A 16,855-nucleotide genomic window follows, 5' to 3' on the forward strand; every position below is an offset into this window, starting at 1 on the left:
TATATATCCATAAATGAATTGTTTGTTATTTTGAAGTGATTAAAGATAACTGTCATGTGATAATTGATATTACTTATTTTTCTCTCCTTTCCCCAATGATTTAGCTGTTAGCTGTGGTCACCCTGGTAGCCCAATTTATGGAAGAACAAGTGGAAATGGTTTCAACTTTAATGATGTGGTAACATTCTCTTGCAATATTGGGTACCTTATGCAAGGGCCAACAAAGGCCCAGTGTCAGGCCAACAGACAATGGAGCCATCCTCCCCCTGTGTGCAAAGGTAAACAGTTCACCATATTCCTCCCATCTGTGGACATGGCAAGAATATGTCTATAAAGGCATAGGTGATAAATGTGAACATCTAAGGCTAACATCTAATATTAGGGTTTTATTAAGTAATAAAACCAAAAGTTTAAATAGTGATGTCATCTTGTTCCATGTTTTCAATTGTTTTTCTTTTTTCAATTTTATTTTTATACATTCACTTATAATTCTTTTAAAAATAAAGTGACATAATTTTTGCCCTTCACTTTCCTTGGTCAAGAACCTTCCTTTCATAGCTTTCCCATGTACCCTCTTCACTCTCAATTTTGGGATTCTTTTTCTTGTATACAAATATGTAAATATAGCTCGCAGAGTCTTTTTTTAATGTTTGTTTATGCATGGCTTACTACTTTATCAGTTTGTATTGCTTAACAAATTAGGGGGCCCATTATGAGAGAGAAGTCCTCTCTCAGTAGTAATTAGTTACTCATATTTCTTTGTCTGGGGATTTGTAAAGTCTCACTCCTTCTATGTTAGTATTCCTACAATTGTAAGCCATTCTTTCTGCTTACTACTAGGTCACAGCTATTTTGGAGAGCATATAAAAAGTACTTAAGATCATTTTAAGTTGACTTTCTGTTAATGATTACTGAAATGTTATTTTGGTATTCATTTTTTTGTACTTGTACAGAATCTTCCTAGATTATCATGCTATTTGGATGAATTCTTTTTGTTGTTTGCCAGATAATAACATATTAAAGAGAATTCTTCATTGAATTCTTATTTTTCAATAAAACATGATATTTTATTTTGTTAAAATAATATTTTCTTCAATTTCTTTCTATGGTCAACAAAAATAACTTAAGTGGGATTCTTCTTTAGTCTGAATTAAACATAACTTTTAGAAGTCATAATGGTCTCCAAATTTGCTGTAATTTTTTCTCTGTTTCAACAGACACAAACTTTAGATTACAATTTCAATAGCTCATAGATTAACTCAATTTATAGACTATTTTGTTTACTTGACTAAATTTCCTTTCTGGAACTAAGTTTTTAAAATGTTTGCCTGAATTATATTTAGGTATGCTTATATTATTCTTTAACTAACTTCTAACTTTTTTACTTATTTAGTGGTCAATTGTTCTGATCCTGGAATTCCAGCCAATTCTAAAAGAGAAAGCAAAATAGAACATGGCAATTTCACCTATGGCACTGTGGTATTCTACGACTGTAATCCAGGGTATTTTTTATTTGGCTCTTCAGTTTTGATATGTCAGCCAAATGGACAATGGGACAAACCTTTACCAGAATGTATCAGTAAGTAGATAATGTTAATTTTACATTGTCTCTATAGAAAGTATCATGGAAACAATACTTAATTTTTATTGCCATCATATAGCCAAAACTATACACCAGAAAAAAATTGTATTGACTTAATTGACTGATTTGTTTCAAAGTCACAAATTCATTGACTTACTGATAATATCACCTTAGTTTCTAAAGTGTATAAATTCATCTATAGTATTATCATTATCACTAGAGAGCATGGAACAGACATGTATGTAACCCTGATAGAGACCCCTTAAAGACCAAAGTGTGGCAACCACCAATGGGGTTATATACAGGAAGTTGGGTGAGGGGTTACAACAGAAGCAGAAATGATTGATTGATGAGTGCATTACCTAAAATCTAGTCCATGAGAGACAGCTTAAGAAAGCCTAAACTCAGGGTACACTGTACAACTCATGTAAAGCTTAACTGTGTTGTAGGCAGTCTCTTTCAGACAGCTCAGATGGCTGGAGCCTTTTATGGATCCCTGCTTCTTCCGGATTGCTTGGCTGACGTGAACCATTTTTAGCTTTTTTCTGAGAGTGTCTCTTGCCAGTCCTTCCTGTTTATATTAACTTGGGGAGGGAGAAGTCTATAGAATCTGGTCAGTTTCAGTCACCTGCACTTTATGGCTAATATCCCTTTACAAGTTTGCATGTAGCATGTTTGTCTTTCTGGATCTGGGATTCTTCATTCAGGATGATCTTTTTTAATTCGATTCATTTCTCTACAAATTTCATGAAGTTTTTAATAGTTGTGTAACATTCCTTTTGTATAAATGTACCACATTTTGTTTATGCATTCTTCGGTTGAGGGACATCTAGGTTGTGTGAAGTTTTTGGCTACAATGAAAATAGATGTGCTGAACATAATTGACCAAGTGCCCTCTTGGTATGGTGGGGCATCTTTTGGGTACATGCCCAGGAGTAATATAGTTGCTGCATATCCTCACCAGCATGAGTTATCACTTGAGTTTTTATTATAGCTATCCAGATGAGTATAATATGTTTTGATTTGTATTTCCCTGATAAATAAGGATGTTGAACATTCCTTTAAGTGCTTCTCAAACATTAGAAATACCTCTTTTGCGAATTCTCTGTTTAGCTCTGTACCCCATTTTTAATTGGGTTGCTTGTTTTATTGATATTTAGTTTCTTGAGTTTTTTATATATTTTGGATATCAGCCCTCTGTTGGATATAAAGTTTGTGAAGATCTTTTTCCATTCTTTAGGCTGTTGTTCTGTCTTTGTGACAGTGTCCTTTGCCTTACAGAAGTGTTTCATTTTCATGAGCTCACATTTATTAATTGTTAATCTTTGTGCCTGAGCTGTTGGTGTTCTTTCAGGAAATTGACTCTTTTGCTATTTCCAATCTTCTTCTCTATCAGTATTAGTGTTTCCATGTTACGTTGAGAGCTTTGATCCACTTGGACTCAAGGTTTTTACAAGATCATAGATATCGATCTATTTGTATTCTTCTACATGCACACATCCAGTTAGAACAGCATCATTTGTTGAAGATCCTTTCTATTTTCTGTTATAGAGTTTTGTGTCAAAAATCAAATGTCCATAGGTGTATGGATTTACTTCTGAGTCTTCAATTCAGTTTTATTGATTTACTTGTCTTTTTTATGATAATGCCATGTGGTTTTAATTGCTGTTGTGCTTTAATCAGAGATTCTGATAACTCTAGAAGTTCTTTCATTATACCGAATTGTTTTTGTTGTCTTGGATTTTATTTTTTATTTTTTCATAAGAATTCAGTATTGCTCTTTTAAGGCCTGGAAAGTATTGTGTTAGAATTTTGATGTGACTTTCATTAAATCTATAGATAGCCATTTTTATTATGTTCCTTCTATTGATCCATAAACATAGGAGATGTTTCTATCTTCTGATACCTTCTTCAGTTTCTTTCACCAGAGAATTGAAGTTCTTGTCATTGAGTTCTTTCTCTGGATTGTTTAGAATTATCCCAAGATATTTTTAGATTATTTGTGGCTATTGTGAAGGTGATGTTTGTTTCCCTAATTTCTTTCTCAGCTCACTTATCTATTAAGTACATATGGAGAGAATAGACAGCCTTGTCTTGTGCCTTACTTTAGTGGAATTCCTCTCCTTTTAATTTGATATTGGCCTATTGCTTGCTGTATATTGCTTATTATGTTTAGGTACATGTGCCTTTTATCCTTGATCTCTCTAAGACTTTTTCCATGAATGAGTGTCAGATTTTGTCAAAGGGTTTTCAGCACCTAATGAGATAATCATGTGTTTTGTTTTGGTTTATTTCAGTGTCAAGTTTTTTTTTTTTTTTGTTTTTGTTTTTGTTTTTTTTTTTTTTTGTGGATTTCATTGATAGATTTTCATATATGGAACCATCCCTTAATCTTTAGGATGAAGCTTATTTGTGATGTTTTGATATGTTCTTGGATTCAGTTTGCAAGTTTTTTTTATTGAGTATTGTTCACCAATATTCATAAAGGAAATTGGTCTGAAATTCTCTTTCTTGGTTGAGTCTTTAATAATTTAGGTATCAAGGCATCTGCCGCCTCGTAAAATGCATTTGGAAGTGTTCCTTTTATTTCTATTATGTGGAATAATTTGAGGTATTAGCTCTTCTTTGAAAGTCTGGTAGAAATCTGCCCTAAAACCGTTAATGGCTCCTTCAATTTTCTTAGGGGTTATAGGTACATTTAATGTGATTATCTGATCTTGATTTAACTTGGTAAGTGATATCTGAAAAGAAAATCATCCATTTAGTTTGGTTTCAGTGATTGTTTGCATTGTTCTCTTTATTTATAATATATTGATTTTGGCCCTGAGTTTGATTATGTTTTGCTATCTGCTCCTCTTGTGTTTGCTTCTCTTTGCTTTAGAGTTTTCAGGTGTGATGTTAAGTCACTCTTATGAGATCTCACCTATTTGTTTATGAAGGCACTTATTGCTATGAACTTTCTCTTAGTACTGCTTTAATTGTGTCCCATAAATTTGAGTATTATATACATTCATTCTCATTGAATTCTAGAAAGTCTCTAATTTCTTTATTTTTTCATTGATCCGGTGGTGATTCAGTAGAGAGTTGTTCACTTTCTTAGTTTTTAGGTTTTCTTTTGTTTCTGTAGTTGTTGTTTTAATTTGTGATGTTCTGGTAAGATACAGGAGATTATTTCAATTTTTTTTAATCTCTTCAGAGTTCTTTGTGACTTAATATATGGCCAATTTGGGTGAAGTTTCCATTCTGTGCTGAGAATAAAATGCATTTTTCTGTGTTTGGTTGAAAAGTTCTATAGATATGTGTTAAGTCCTTTTGATTCATGACATCTGTTAGCTTCATTATTTCTGTTTACTTTCTGTATTGTTGACCTGTCCATTTAGAGAGTAGAGTACTGAATTTTCTCATTATTAATATGTGGGATTCAATGTGTGATTTAAGATTTGGTAATGTTTGTTTTACAAATATAGGTGCACTTGCATTTGGAATAGATGTTCAGACTTGGAGACATTATCATAGTGGATTTTTTTTTCTTTGATGAGTATTAAGTGTCCTCCATCTCTTTTGTTTAATCCTGGTTGAAAGTCTATTTTATTAGATATTATAATGAACAGCTACTTCAGCTTGCTTACTGGGTCCATTTGTTTGGTAAATCTTTTTTCCAGGCATTTTCTCTGATTTAATATCTATCTTTGGTGTTGAGGTATGTTTCTTTCTTTTTTTTATTTTATTGACTTTATTTTTTTAATTTTTAATTTTAAGTTTTTCACAAATTATTTATTACGTATCCCGATTGAAGCCCCCTCTGTCAACTCCCCCAATCCCACCCTCCCTCCCACTTTCCATCTAACCCCTTCCCTTATTCCACTGAAAGGAATAGTTATCCATCATTACCATCTGCCCATAGCTTGTTAAGTCTAATCAGGACTGTCTGAATCCTCTTCCCCCGTGGCCTGGCAAGGCAGCATCACCAGGGGCGAGTGATCAAAGAGCAAGGAACTGAGTTCATGATACAGGAACTGGGAGACCCACATAGAGACTGAGCTTCCAATCAGCCACATCTGAGCAGTGGGTCTAGGCACTCTCCCTGCATGGTCCTAGGTTGGTGCATCAGTCTCTGCAGAACCTGCTGGGCTCAGATCCTTTATCTTTGTTGGTCTCGTTGTGAGGCTCCTGTCCCCTCCATGTCCTTCTCTCCCCAAACATCTCTTCTTCCATAGCACTCCATGCACTCTGCCCAAAGTTTGGAAATGAATCTCAGCATCTGCTAAGATTCCCTGTAGGGTGGAGCCTTTCAGAGGACCCTCTACAGTAGACTCCCAACCTATTTCCCCTCTTCCACTGCTTCTAGTCTCTATCCTGTTTGCCATTCTGAATGACATTTAAACATCCCCCCTAAGGTTCTCCTTAGTGTTTAGCGTGTGTGTGTTTGTGCACACACACACACCGGTGAACACTTCTTTCCTTTTGATTTTGCTGGTGCAGAATTATTCATTTCCTGTGTTTTTGGGGGGGTGTATTTAACATCCTTGGGTCAGAGTTTTTCTTCTCATATCTTTAGTAGGACTGGATTTGTAGATATTTTTAATATTTTCTTTTACTGATGAATCAGTTTCTTGTATCGTGTCTTCAAATCCTGAGAATCTGTTTTATCTCTTTTATTCTATTGATGTTGCTTACATCTATAGTTCCTGTTCTCTTATCTAGATTTTCCAACTACCAGGATTTCCTTAGTCTGTGTTGCCTTCATTGCTTCTATTTTCCTTTTCAGGTCTTGAACAGTTTTATTCATTTCTTTCACCTGTTTGATTATACTTTCCTGTGTTTCTTTAAGGGATTTATTCATTTCCTATTTAAAGGCCTCTATCATCTTCATAACATTGGATTTAAGACCATTTTTTTGTACTTCAGCTGTGTTAGGATATCCAGGGATTGCTGTAGTAGGATAGCTGGGCTCTGGGAGTGCCAGCCAAACTGCTCTGGCTGTTGTTGATTGTCATCTTATGTTGGCCTCTAGCCATGTGTGTTTTGTGGTTATTATAGGTTAAGATGCTGATTTGTGAGTTTATGTTTGTTAGATGGTTATTTTTTGGCTCTCCCCCCACAAACCATGTTTTTCTGTTTCCTTTCTATCTTCTGCCCTGAGTGACTTCTGGGGTTCTGGTGACTAGCATGTCTTCAGGTCTAATAGGTCCACAAAACCCACATGGGTTTGCTAACTTTGCCTATGGGCTCCCTGATACCTGTGTGGTTTGTGGTCCCTGGTGCAAGAGTGGCCTCTGGGTAAGCAGGCAGAGTTGCGGGCCGGAAAGTGGAACACAGGGCACAGGGTGCAGTTTATCACCGTTGGATGTGCTTTAAGAAAACTTGACAGGCAGGGAATTGGGGGGGGAGGGGTCTTTCCTGGTGGTTCCTAGTGCCAGCATGATCCAGGAAGGCAGGCAGAGTTGTGGATCAGGAAATGGAACACAGGGTGCGCATTGCAGTTTACTGTTGTTGTGATTGTTTTTTGAGAAGTGAAAAAACTTCGCAAAATAAAAATAATAAAATGTCACAAATAAAATTGTGATTTTGGTTCCATGTACAGTCATCCCTGACTTTGGTCACATGTGCTCTTCAGGGTACTGGCTGGGAAAGGCTTTGATGTATTTGAACAGAAAATTTACTTTTATTTTGTTAACAATATGATTCAGGTTGCTCGATAGGAGATATAAAAAATTTTTATATTAAAAAATTATGTATTGTAGTGATTGACTGTGGACACCCTGGCATTCCTCCTAATGCAGTCCTGTCGGGAGAGAAGTATACTTTTGGCTCAACAGTTCACTATTCCTGCGCAGGAAAGCGTTCTCTTCTAGGCCAGGCATCTAGAACTTGCCAGTTAAATGGACATTGGAGTGGATCTCAGCCTCACTGTTCAGGTACAATAAAACTGTGTGACAGAAACTGTGCTATGATTACTAATCCACACTGTACACTCTGAGGACATCAGTAACCCTCTTTAAAACTTTGTGAGTGAAGATGGAAAGACTTTTATTTCTGAGAGGAAACGGATGTTGATCTTCTAGATCAGTGGTTCTTAGCCTAATGATTTTACCCTTTAATATAGCTCCTCATGTGCCGACCATAAAATTATTTTTTGTTACTTTATAACTGTAATTTTACTGTTATAAATTGTAATGTAAATACCCGACATGCAAGATATATGAAATTTGACCCAAGGGTCACTCCCCCGCCCCCCCGCCACACACACAAAAAGAGGTCATGTACCACAGGTTGGAAACTAGTGCCCTATATGATAAATTTTGGGTGTTTGTGTGGACTGTGTGGTGACCCATGTAACCAACTAGGTGGTTTTAGAATATGTTTTAGTATGTTCATGATTATTGTATGACTTCTTAAGCTAAAGTAAACATTCTATTTTTAATATTTATCATATTTAATTTTGGAGCAATTTTTTTTTATCAGAATCAGTTCTCTGTCTTTCTAAACAGTGAAAAATTAGTTGCAAAATTTTTCTAAATATTTCTAAGTGCTTTAAATTGGAATAACCTAATGAGTCATTTTTGAAAGCTATTTATCAATGCAGACTTTATTTACTATTGATATCATATATATTTATTTATTGTGTAGATAGAAGTTATCTATCAATTAATAGATATAAAACAGGTTTATCAATAACCTGTTCACAGAGTATTTGATGCATTTTATTATGATGTATATCCTATTTTTCTTTAGAAATATGAAAGTTTTAGACATAGACAAGGTCACTGGTTAGTATTAATGTTCACCCATTTTCTAGATATTATACTATTTTTCTATACATCCCTAAACTTAAATATTAATATATCATTTTTATATAAATTTATTTGTGTAGTTCAGATAGGTAGCTTCTATTTTAATTAATTAATTATTATTTATTACAATTTATTCACTTTGTATCCAGGCTGTAGCCCCTCCTTTATTTCATCCCAATCCCACCCCTCCTTCCCTCTTCTCCCCCTATACCCCTCCCCTAGTCCACTGATAGGGAAGGTCCTCCTCCCCTTCCATCTGACCTCAGCCAATCAGGTCTCATCAGGACTGGCTGCATTGTCTTCCTCTGTGGCCTGGCAAGGCTGCACCCCCCCCCCCCCAGGGGGAGGTGATCAAAGAGCCAGCCACTGAGTTCATATCAGAAACAGCCCCTGATCCCCTTACTAGGGAGGGAACTTATTAGATCAGTTTTATATTGTTTCCCCTTTAGAACTAAGACAGGTGAAATGATTGAATTCAGGTCTTCTAAATACTGGTAATTGGCTACATAGTGATTGTTTATGGGTTCAATTTAACTTACAAAATATTGTAATTATAAAACTGGCTTCAGTGAATGTTAGTCTTATCTTTAACTTAATCATAATAAATAAGTTCCCAAAGGACCTACTATATGAACATCATCCTCCCTTGTATGTAGTATCTTAAAAACCTAGTAAGGAAATAAAGAATAAACTGCTGCCTATGTTTAAACCATAATATAATGGCCTGAAAGGAAATAGGTTAAGAAAGGAAGTTTAACAAAAGATTCCACATAGAACATGTAAGAAATGTCATCTAGAGTGTTGTAAGTGCCCTCACAGTCAAGATCTCTCTCTCTCTCTCACACACACACACTTTTATATTAGTACTAGGTATACTGTGATTAGAAATATTTAAGTATTTAGAGATTGAAAATGTACTTACACTGAAAGCAAAGTCCATGTATCTAGCGATGAGAGGGATAAGTGAAATCCTATTGAAAATTTGATTCCCAGTTTTATTTATTTATTTATTTATTTATTTATTTATTTATTTATTTTGAAAAGAGGAAAGTAAAACTTCTTTCATGTATTTCTATTGGTAATTGACATAAAATAATTTTTCCATTTTTAAAATAAAAATGTATTTCATGACCATAACATATAGTAAATGCAATTGTTAGTAGGATACAACGATGGACTGGGATATGTTTGTGATATGACTTCATTTTTTCTTTTTCTATTATTATCATTCTTCACAATTTATTCACTTTGTACCCCACCTGAAGACCCCTCCCGCATCTTCTCCTGGTCCTGTCCTCCCTCCCTCTTCCTCCCAGATCCCTCTTCCCTAGTCCACTGACACAACAGTAATAAAAACGGCATGATACTGGCACAGAAACAGACTGGAGAGTCAATGATTCCCAGCTTTAAATTCAGGGTTCTTCATAATTTATTTTTGTGTTTTCACACATAAAAATATTCGGTTGGTTGCTATTTCTTTTCTCACAGTCATTGGAAGAGGAAATTTAAAAGGGAAAAGTTTAAATGTATAGGAATGGTTTTATTGTGTTTTTTATACCATTCTAACTCACAACATTTTCGGGAGACCTGAAAGATTATTAACAAAGAGATGATTCAAAGAATGAATTTTGTCATTATTAAATCCAGTTTTAAATTTTTATGTAATGTACTGTCCACTGAGTCCATAGTTTCATCATTTATAATTTTTTCATCAGTTCTATTATTAACTAGATTTTGGAGATACTAATAAATTATCTGTAGCCCTTTTTATTATGCCTATAATTTTTCAAAAAGGAAAATAACATAATAGCCAAACTATTTTTATTTGTGTCTTCGCTTCATATAACTTTAGTCAAATGGAAATATGAGATACATTTCAATTCAGACAAGATATGTGAAAATAGTATGCACAAAACAAAAGCCTATCAGACTATTTGTCAACATTATGAACTTAACAAATGAATATTATAATAAATTAACTTGACCTTTTCTGCATGCAGGTGATAGCACTGGTACATGTGGGGACCCGGGTACTCCTGGTCATGGCTCTAGACAGGAAAGTGATTTCAGAACTAAAAGCACTGTACGCTTTGCCTGTGATAGTGGGTACATCCTTTATGGCTCAGAAGAAAGAACATGTTTATCCAATGGCAGTTGGACTGGGAGACAGCCAGAGTGCAAAGGTAATCCCAAATTTACATTAACTATCCTCAGAGTCTTATAGTACTTCAATCTGAATATCAACTGCATTGCATTGAAAAATTAGTAAAATGTATCTTTGACTATGTCCACGAGGCTAGTTCCAGTGACAAGATTAGATCAGGAAAACTCTGTTGTTTGGAGTGGTTTCAGTAAGCCACCAAAGAAATTAAAATTTGAGTAAAATATTGTGAGTTGGTAGAGTTATGCAATATAGACATATATATATGTTGTTACAATTTATTCATTTTTTATCCCGGGTTTCTTTTCAGATCATATAAATCTTTTGCCTTTTTTTTTTTTTTTTTTTTTTTTTTTTTTTAAATAAGACATAGGTATCTAGGTGAATAATTCTTCAGGGGAAATGTTGGTTCTAGTCCTCTCTCTTTCTTTGTCACCTCAAGGGAAAATTTTTTTTCTGCTTTTCCCACCCACCACCACAAGGCTCTCGCTTATCACAACCATCTAATAGTGAAGTCAACTGGCTTTACACTAAAACTTCTAAGCCTGTGGACCAGAACTAAACACCTCTCTCTCTTTGTTCATGCTCGTTGGGTTCAAATACTTTTTAATTTTTTTTCCAAAATTTATTCATTATATATCCTGATTGAAACCCATCCTTTAGGTTGTATATGTCAGGAACTTTTTCACAGCAATAAAAGCTGACCAGTATGGCATTTTATTGTAATGTCTATTCAGATTCACACTGATACTATTAAAATTATTATAAGCTTCAGAATCCCCATCCTGGAAGAATATATCAGAATTTTATTGACACTTCTCTGTCAGAGAATTACTTTATTTTTGTGATTGCTTTATATTAAAAGCAGAACTTGAAATGTTATATGTATATATGTATTTCAATTTTAAATAGACATAACATAGCACAATTCTTGGTGTTGCTTTCCAACATCCCACCTCTCTCCCTCTCTTTCTTTGCCTCCCTAGGTAAATTTCCTCCTCAGCATTTTTATATTTTCCCCTCCATAGCATCTGTGGCCTACTATTTCTCTTTAAGAACTCTCAAGAATATGTTCCCTTTTTACTTTCCTGATTTCTGTTGATAATCTGCTTGATGTACTCACATTTAGAGATTTGAAGGTAGAATTCATAAATAAGCCAAGATATATGGTGTTTGGCTTACTGGGTCTGAGTCACCTCAAATATTATAAAATTTTCTAGTTCCTTAAATTTACCTGTAATTTTCATGAATTTATACTACTTTAGAGATGAATGGTATTCCGTTGTTAATATTTTTATTACCCATTCATTAATCTGTTGAAGGATATTAGTAGTTTCATTTGCTAGTTTTGTAAATAATGTAGCAATGAACATAGATGAGAAAGAATCTGTAGAGTAGGATGTTAAGGCTTTCATGTTATGTGTGGAATGTAATAGCTCAGTCACGCACTATATTTATTTAGTTATTTATTTTTCTTTTTATTCTCGTTTATTATAATTTATTCAATTTGTATCCCGGCTGTGGTCCCCTCCCTTGTTCCCTCCCAATTCTACCTTCCCTCCCTCTTCTTCCCCGTGCCCCTCCCCTAGTACACTGATAGGGAGGTCTCCTCTCCTTCCCTCTGACCCTAGCCTATCAGGTCTCACCAGGACTGTCTTCCTCTGTGGCCTTTTTACTCTTTAAAAAGTGCCAACTTATGATCCTTTACTGAAAACATAATTAAAGTTTAGTTGCTTCCTGTTTACTCTGATCTTTGTATGTGCTCACCTGTTTAAATAAAGAAATTATAACAATGCAAATGTTATATATTCTATATAAAATATTGGTAGAAGTATGCAATATTTAAATTTATACATATATTTATATTATAACTATGCTCAAGAAATACAGATATAATAAATATATTCCATATTATTCTTGTTCATTTTCCAATTTTGTAAGAATTACTTTTAGGCAGAAGAAAAATTTCATGATGTTTGAAGAAACAAACCCTCTTCAAATGGTTATTTTACTTTGTAATAGTGGTACTGAAACTACTAACACTACTACCAGTTTTTAAAATGTTAATTTTATTTAAAACCTAGTAATTGAGCCAGCAAAATTAACACAGATTCATCTTGAATTTCAACTCCTCATAAAGATATTTCACCACTAAGTTTGGAGAATTTATTATTTCTTTAGATAATTCTAAAGGAACATTAGTCATTAACTCTTTGAGGAAGGCTTTCTAGTCACATTATTTTCAAATATACTTGTAAACTTTTTGGTTTGTAGCTGTACAATGTGGTAACCCAGGAACAACAGCAAATGGAAAAGTCTTCCGAATTGATGGTACAACATTCTCCAGCTCTGTCATCTACTCCTGTGTGGAAGGTTATATTCTTTCGGGACCATCTGTTAGACAGTGCACCGCCAATGGAACATGGTCTGGAAGTTTGCCGAACTGTACAAGTAAGTTTTTCTTAATATTTCAAAATTTTCATTCAATTGAAAATATATAGAAGTGTGTTAAGTTTTATCTAAATGTTAATTCTTTTAACAGTAAATGAATTTGTATGAGTATGATTAAATTATACACTAATGATTTCAATAATTGTTAGCTTTACCAAGGCATTGTACTGGCTGGGTGTAAAAAGAGGAATCAAAGAAATTGAGTCATATTTTATATCACTCAATACCACTTTAGGAATAATTATTAAATACAAGTTCATCATATTGAAACTTGGATTCAATTCTTCCTTTTCCAATCTAACCAAAAGCAGTATTTCTCTTGATGTTTGAAGAGCATAGCCATTATTTGTGGGTACTCACCCTGACTCAGAAAGACATTTTAGGGGTTTTGATATGATAAATCAATTCTTATTGCTGATTTGTTATAGAAAACCAGTTCCAAGAAAAGATTTGCTCTAGTAAATTATTATTTTTATTTTTTAATTCAATTTTTTATGATTTATTCACTTTATATCCCAATGGTAGCCACATACCTTGTCTTCTACTGGTGCCATCTTTCCCCATCTCCTACTCCCCTAGTCCTCAGAAAGGGGAAGATCTTCTCCAAGGCCCTCTAACCCCAGCCTATCAGTCTCATCAGGACTGCCTGCTTCCTCTTCCTCCACCGGTCAGGTGGAAGTGATCAAAGAATTGGCAACAGAGTCCATGTCAGAGACAGCTCCTGGTCTCCCCTTACTAGGGTACCAATATGGAGACTGAGCTGCCTATTGGCTCCAACTGAGCAGGTGGTCTAGGTCCTCTCCATGGTCCTTGTTTGGTGCAGAAGTCTCTTCAGGGACCATTGGGTCCAGATTTGTTGGCTCTATTGGTCAACTTGTGGGGCTTTTGTTCCCTCCGTGTTCATCTATGCCCCTACCCGAAACTTTTTCACAACACTCCCTGTGCTCTGCCCAAAGTTTGGCTGTGAGTCTCAGCATCTGTTTTGATTCTCTGTTGTATGGAGTCATTCTTAGGCAATCTATGGTCACTTCCTTGTCTTCCCCTCTTCAGCCACTTCCTGAGTCTATTTTCTTTTTGGTTTTCTAAGTGAGAAGAGTCAGGAAATCAGGAGTCTATTTACTCTTTTGAATGAGAATTAAACATCATCCCTAGAGTCTTTCTTGTTATTTAACTTCTTTAGGTCTGTGGATTGTAGCATGGTAGCATGGTATTGTATCCCGTGTTGTGTGGCTAATGTTCACTTGTAAATGAGTATATACCATGCTTGTTACCTCACTCAGAATGATCCTTGCTAGTTCCCTCCATTTGCTGGCAAATTTAATGTTTTCCTTGATTTGAAGGACTGAGTAAGAAAGTGCCAGATTTATTTCCAAACTGGTTGTACAAGTTTGCACTTGCACCAGTAATGGAGGAGGGTTCCCTTTGCTCCACATCCTCAACAGCTTGTGCTGTCCCTTGAGATTTGATCTTAGCCATTCTGATGGTAATTCCTAAAACCTTACACACCAATGCCTATGTCGAGCATAAAATAGTATTTAGAGTTAGGAATGTAGCTCAGGTCTATATAAGTGAGTATATACCATGTGTGTCTTTCTCCTTCTAGGATACCTCACTCAGAATTATCTTTTCTAGGTCCCACCATTTGCCTGCAAGTTTCATGATTTCCTTGTTTTTAATTGAATAGTATTACATTGTGTAAAAGTACCATAATTTCTGTATCCATTCCTCTGTTGATAGACATTGGGGTTGTTTCCAGGTTCTGGCTATTACAAATAAAGCTGCTATAAACACAGTTGAGCAAATGTTCTTGTTGTGTACTTGAGCATCTTTTGGATATATGCCTAGGAATGGTATAGCTGGATCTTGAGGAAGTGCTATTTCTAATTGTCTGAGAAAGCACCAGATTGATTTACAAAGTGGTTGTACCAGTTTACATTTCCACCAGCAGTGGAGGAGAGTTCCCCTTTCTCCACATCCTCTCTAGCATGTGTTGTCACTTGAGTTTTTGATTTTAGTATATACTCACTTATACAGACCTATAAGATATGATAAACATACTGAAATCTATACACCTAAAGAAGATAAAAATGAAAGAGGACCTGGGGTAAGATGATCAATCCTCACTTAGAAAGACAAATGGGATAGACATTGGATGTAAGAGAAAACAAGTAACAGGACAGGAACCTACCACAGAGGGCCCCTGAAAGACTCTACCTAGCAGTATACCAAAGCAGATAACTGAGATTCATAACCAAACCTTCGGCAGGGTGCAGGGAACCATATGCAAGAAGGGGGAGTTAGTATGACCTGGAGAGAAAAGGAGCTCCACAAGGACCAAATATATGTGGGCACAGGGGTCTTTTATGAGACTGTTTCTCCAACCAAGGACCATGTATGGATATAACCTAATACCCTGCTCGGATGTAGCCCATGGTAGCTCAGTATCCAAGTGGGTACCCAAGTAAGAGGAACAGGGACTATTTCTGACATGAATGCAATGGCTGGCTCTTTGACACCCCCCCCTCTGGAGGGAGGAGCAGTCCTGTTAGGCCACAGAGGAGGACTTTGCAGCCAGTCCTGAAGATACCTGATAAACCAAGGTCAGATGAAAGGGGAGGAGGTCCTTCCTTATCAGTGGACTTGGAAAGGGGCAGGGAGGAGGTGAGGGAAGGAGGGTGGGATTGGGAGGAAATGATGGAAGGGGATACAGCTGGGATAGAAAGTTAATAAACTGTAACTAATATTACAAAAAAAGTAAAGAAAAAAAAAAAAAAAGGAATGCAGCTCAGTTTTCCAGGTCTTGCCAAACAAATATGAACCTGTGAGCTTGTTTCCAAACAATACAAAAACTAGGTCAAATAAAGAAAGCAAGAAGGAGAGAAAGAAAGTCATCAGAAAAGTAGAGTAAAAAGGTAAAGAGAAGGATAAAGGAAAGATAGAAAGTGAAAGCGTAGAAGAAGGCACAATCAACACAGTTATTGAAGATAAAATGTTTGTTTGTTCTTGTTTATAGTTTATTATTTTTTTCCTCCTCTTTCAGAAAGTGTAAGCCCAGCAGCAGATGGCCTACAGAATCAATTTCATAGGCATTTTTGAGATTCCTTGTATCATAATGTTATCAGGGTTTCTCTCTCACCTGCCCTTCTCTTTCTTCTCTCTCTCTCTTTCTCACACCTTCTATAGGCCTTTTCACATGCATTTTTGCTTCAGATTTTTGTGTGTGATGGAATTCCCAAGAGTATAAAGAAGTGTGTCTTTGTATCTATAGCTATTTCTTATGTTTACTTGGACTCTCTTCCTTCCTTCCTTCTGTTTTTTTTTCTTGTTTTTGCTTTGTCTTCTTTTATTTGTCTTTTGTTTTATCTTATGCTTTACTTTATTATTATAACTTAGATCCTACTTTCCCCCCTACTGAGAGACAGAAAGTAGGCAGATCTGGATGGAAGAGTGTAGGGTGCTGGAGCCTGCCAGTAGAGTCGAACGGTTCTTGAGTCGGGAGTGAGGATTAAAATTAATAAACTAACACACAACACATGGGACTTTTCGGTTCTAGTGGAGACTAGACTCGACCAGCACCCCTGGCTTTATTTCAGACTGCTTTTAAGGCAGAGTAAAAAGAGCTCAGCACAATGGGTTAAATTCACAAGGTGGTGAAACAAGGGGTGTGATTTTGACAAGCTATCCCACCTGCTGTCACAAACAAAAGGAGATGGACTTGGAAATTCTTCCCTGACTTCGGTGAGGACCTGGTAAAACCAGTCTTTCCGCTGAGATTTAAATATCAAAGCAGCTGCTAGAACAGTGGCTTCCAAAAGTAGGGAAAGCTTGAATGAGTAGAGGGAGGGGAAAATATTGAAAATAAGTCAA

The 16,855-nt window shown here is 35.6% G+C and overlaps 1 protein-coding gene across 1 annotated transcript in view; it reads left to right on the forward strand.

The window, feature by feature from the left end:
- Csmd3 (CUB and Sushi multiple domains 3) overlaps positions 1 to 16,855 on the forward strand; it is a gene marked incomplete at its 5' end in the record, with an annotated part of 1,006,505 nt that overhangs the window by 938,528 nt on the left and 51,122 nt on the right. The window contains 5 exons of the mRNA XM_055626685.1: positions 105 to 278; positions 1,394 to 1,579; positions 7,327 to 7,500; positions 10,377 to 10,559; positions 12,812 to 12,988. Coding sequence (XP_055482660.1) covers positions 105 to 278; positions 1,394 to 1,579; positions 7,327 to 7,500; positions 10,377 to 10,559; positions 12,812 to 12,988 — 894 coding nt within the window. The remainder of the gene's footprint in view (positions 1 to 104; positions 279 to 1,393; positions 1,580 to 7,326; positions 7,501 to 10,376; positions 10,560 to 12,811; positions 12,989 to 16,855) is intronic.

Source organism: Psammomys obesus, unplaced genomic scaffold (assembly GCF_907164565.1).
Source record: "Psammomys obesus unplaced genomic scaffold, mPsaObe1.curated_primary_1811, whole genome shotgun sequence".
Lineage (NCBI taxonomy): Eukaryota > Metazoa > Chordata > Mammalia > Rodentia > Muridae > Psammomys > Psammomys obesus.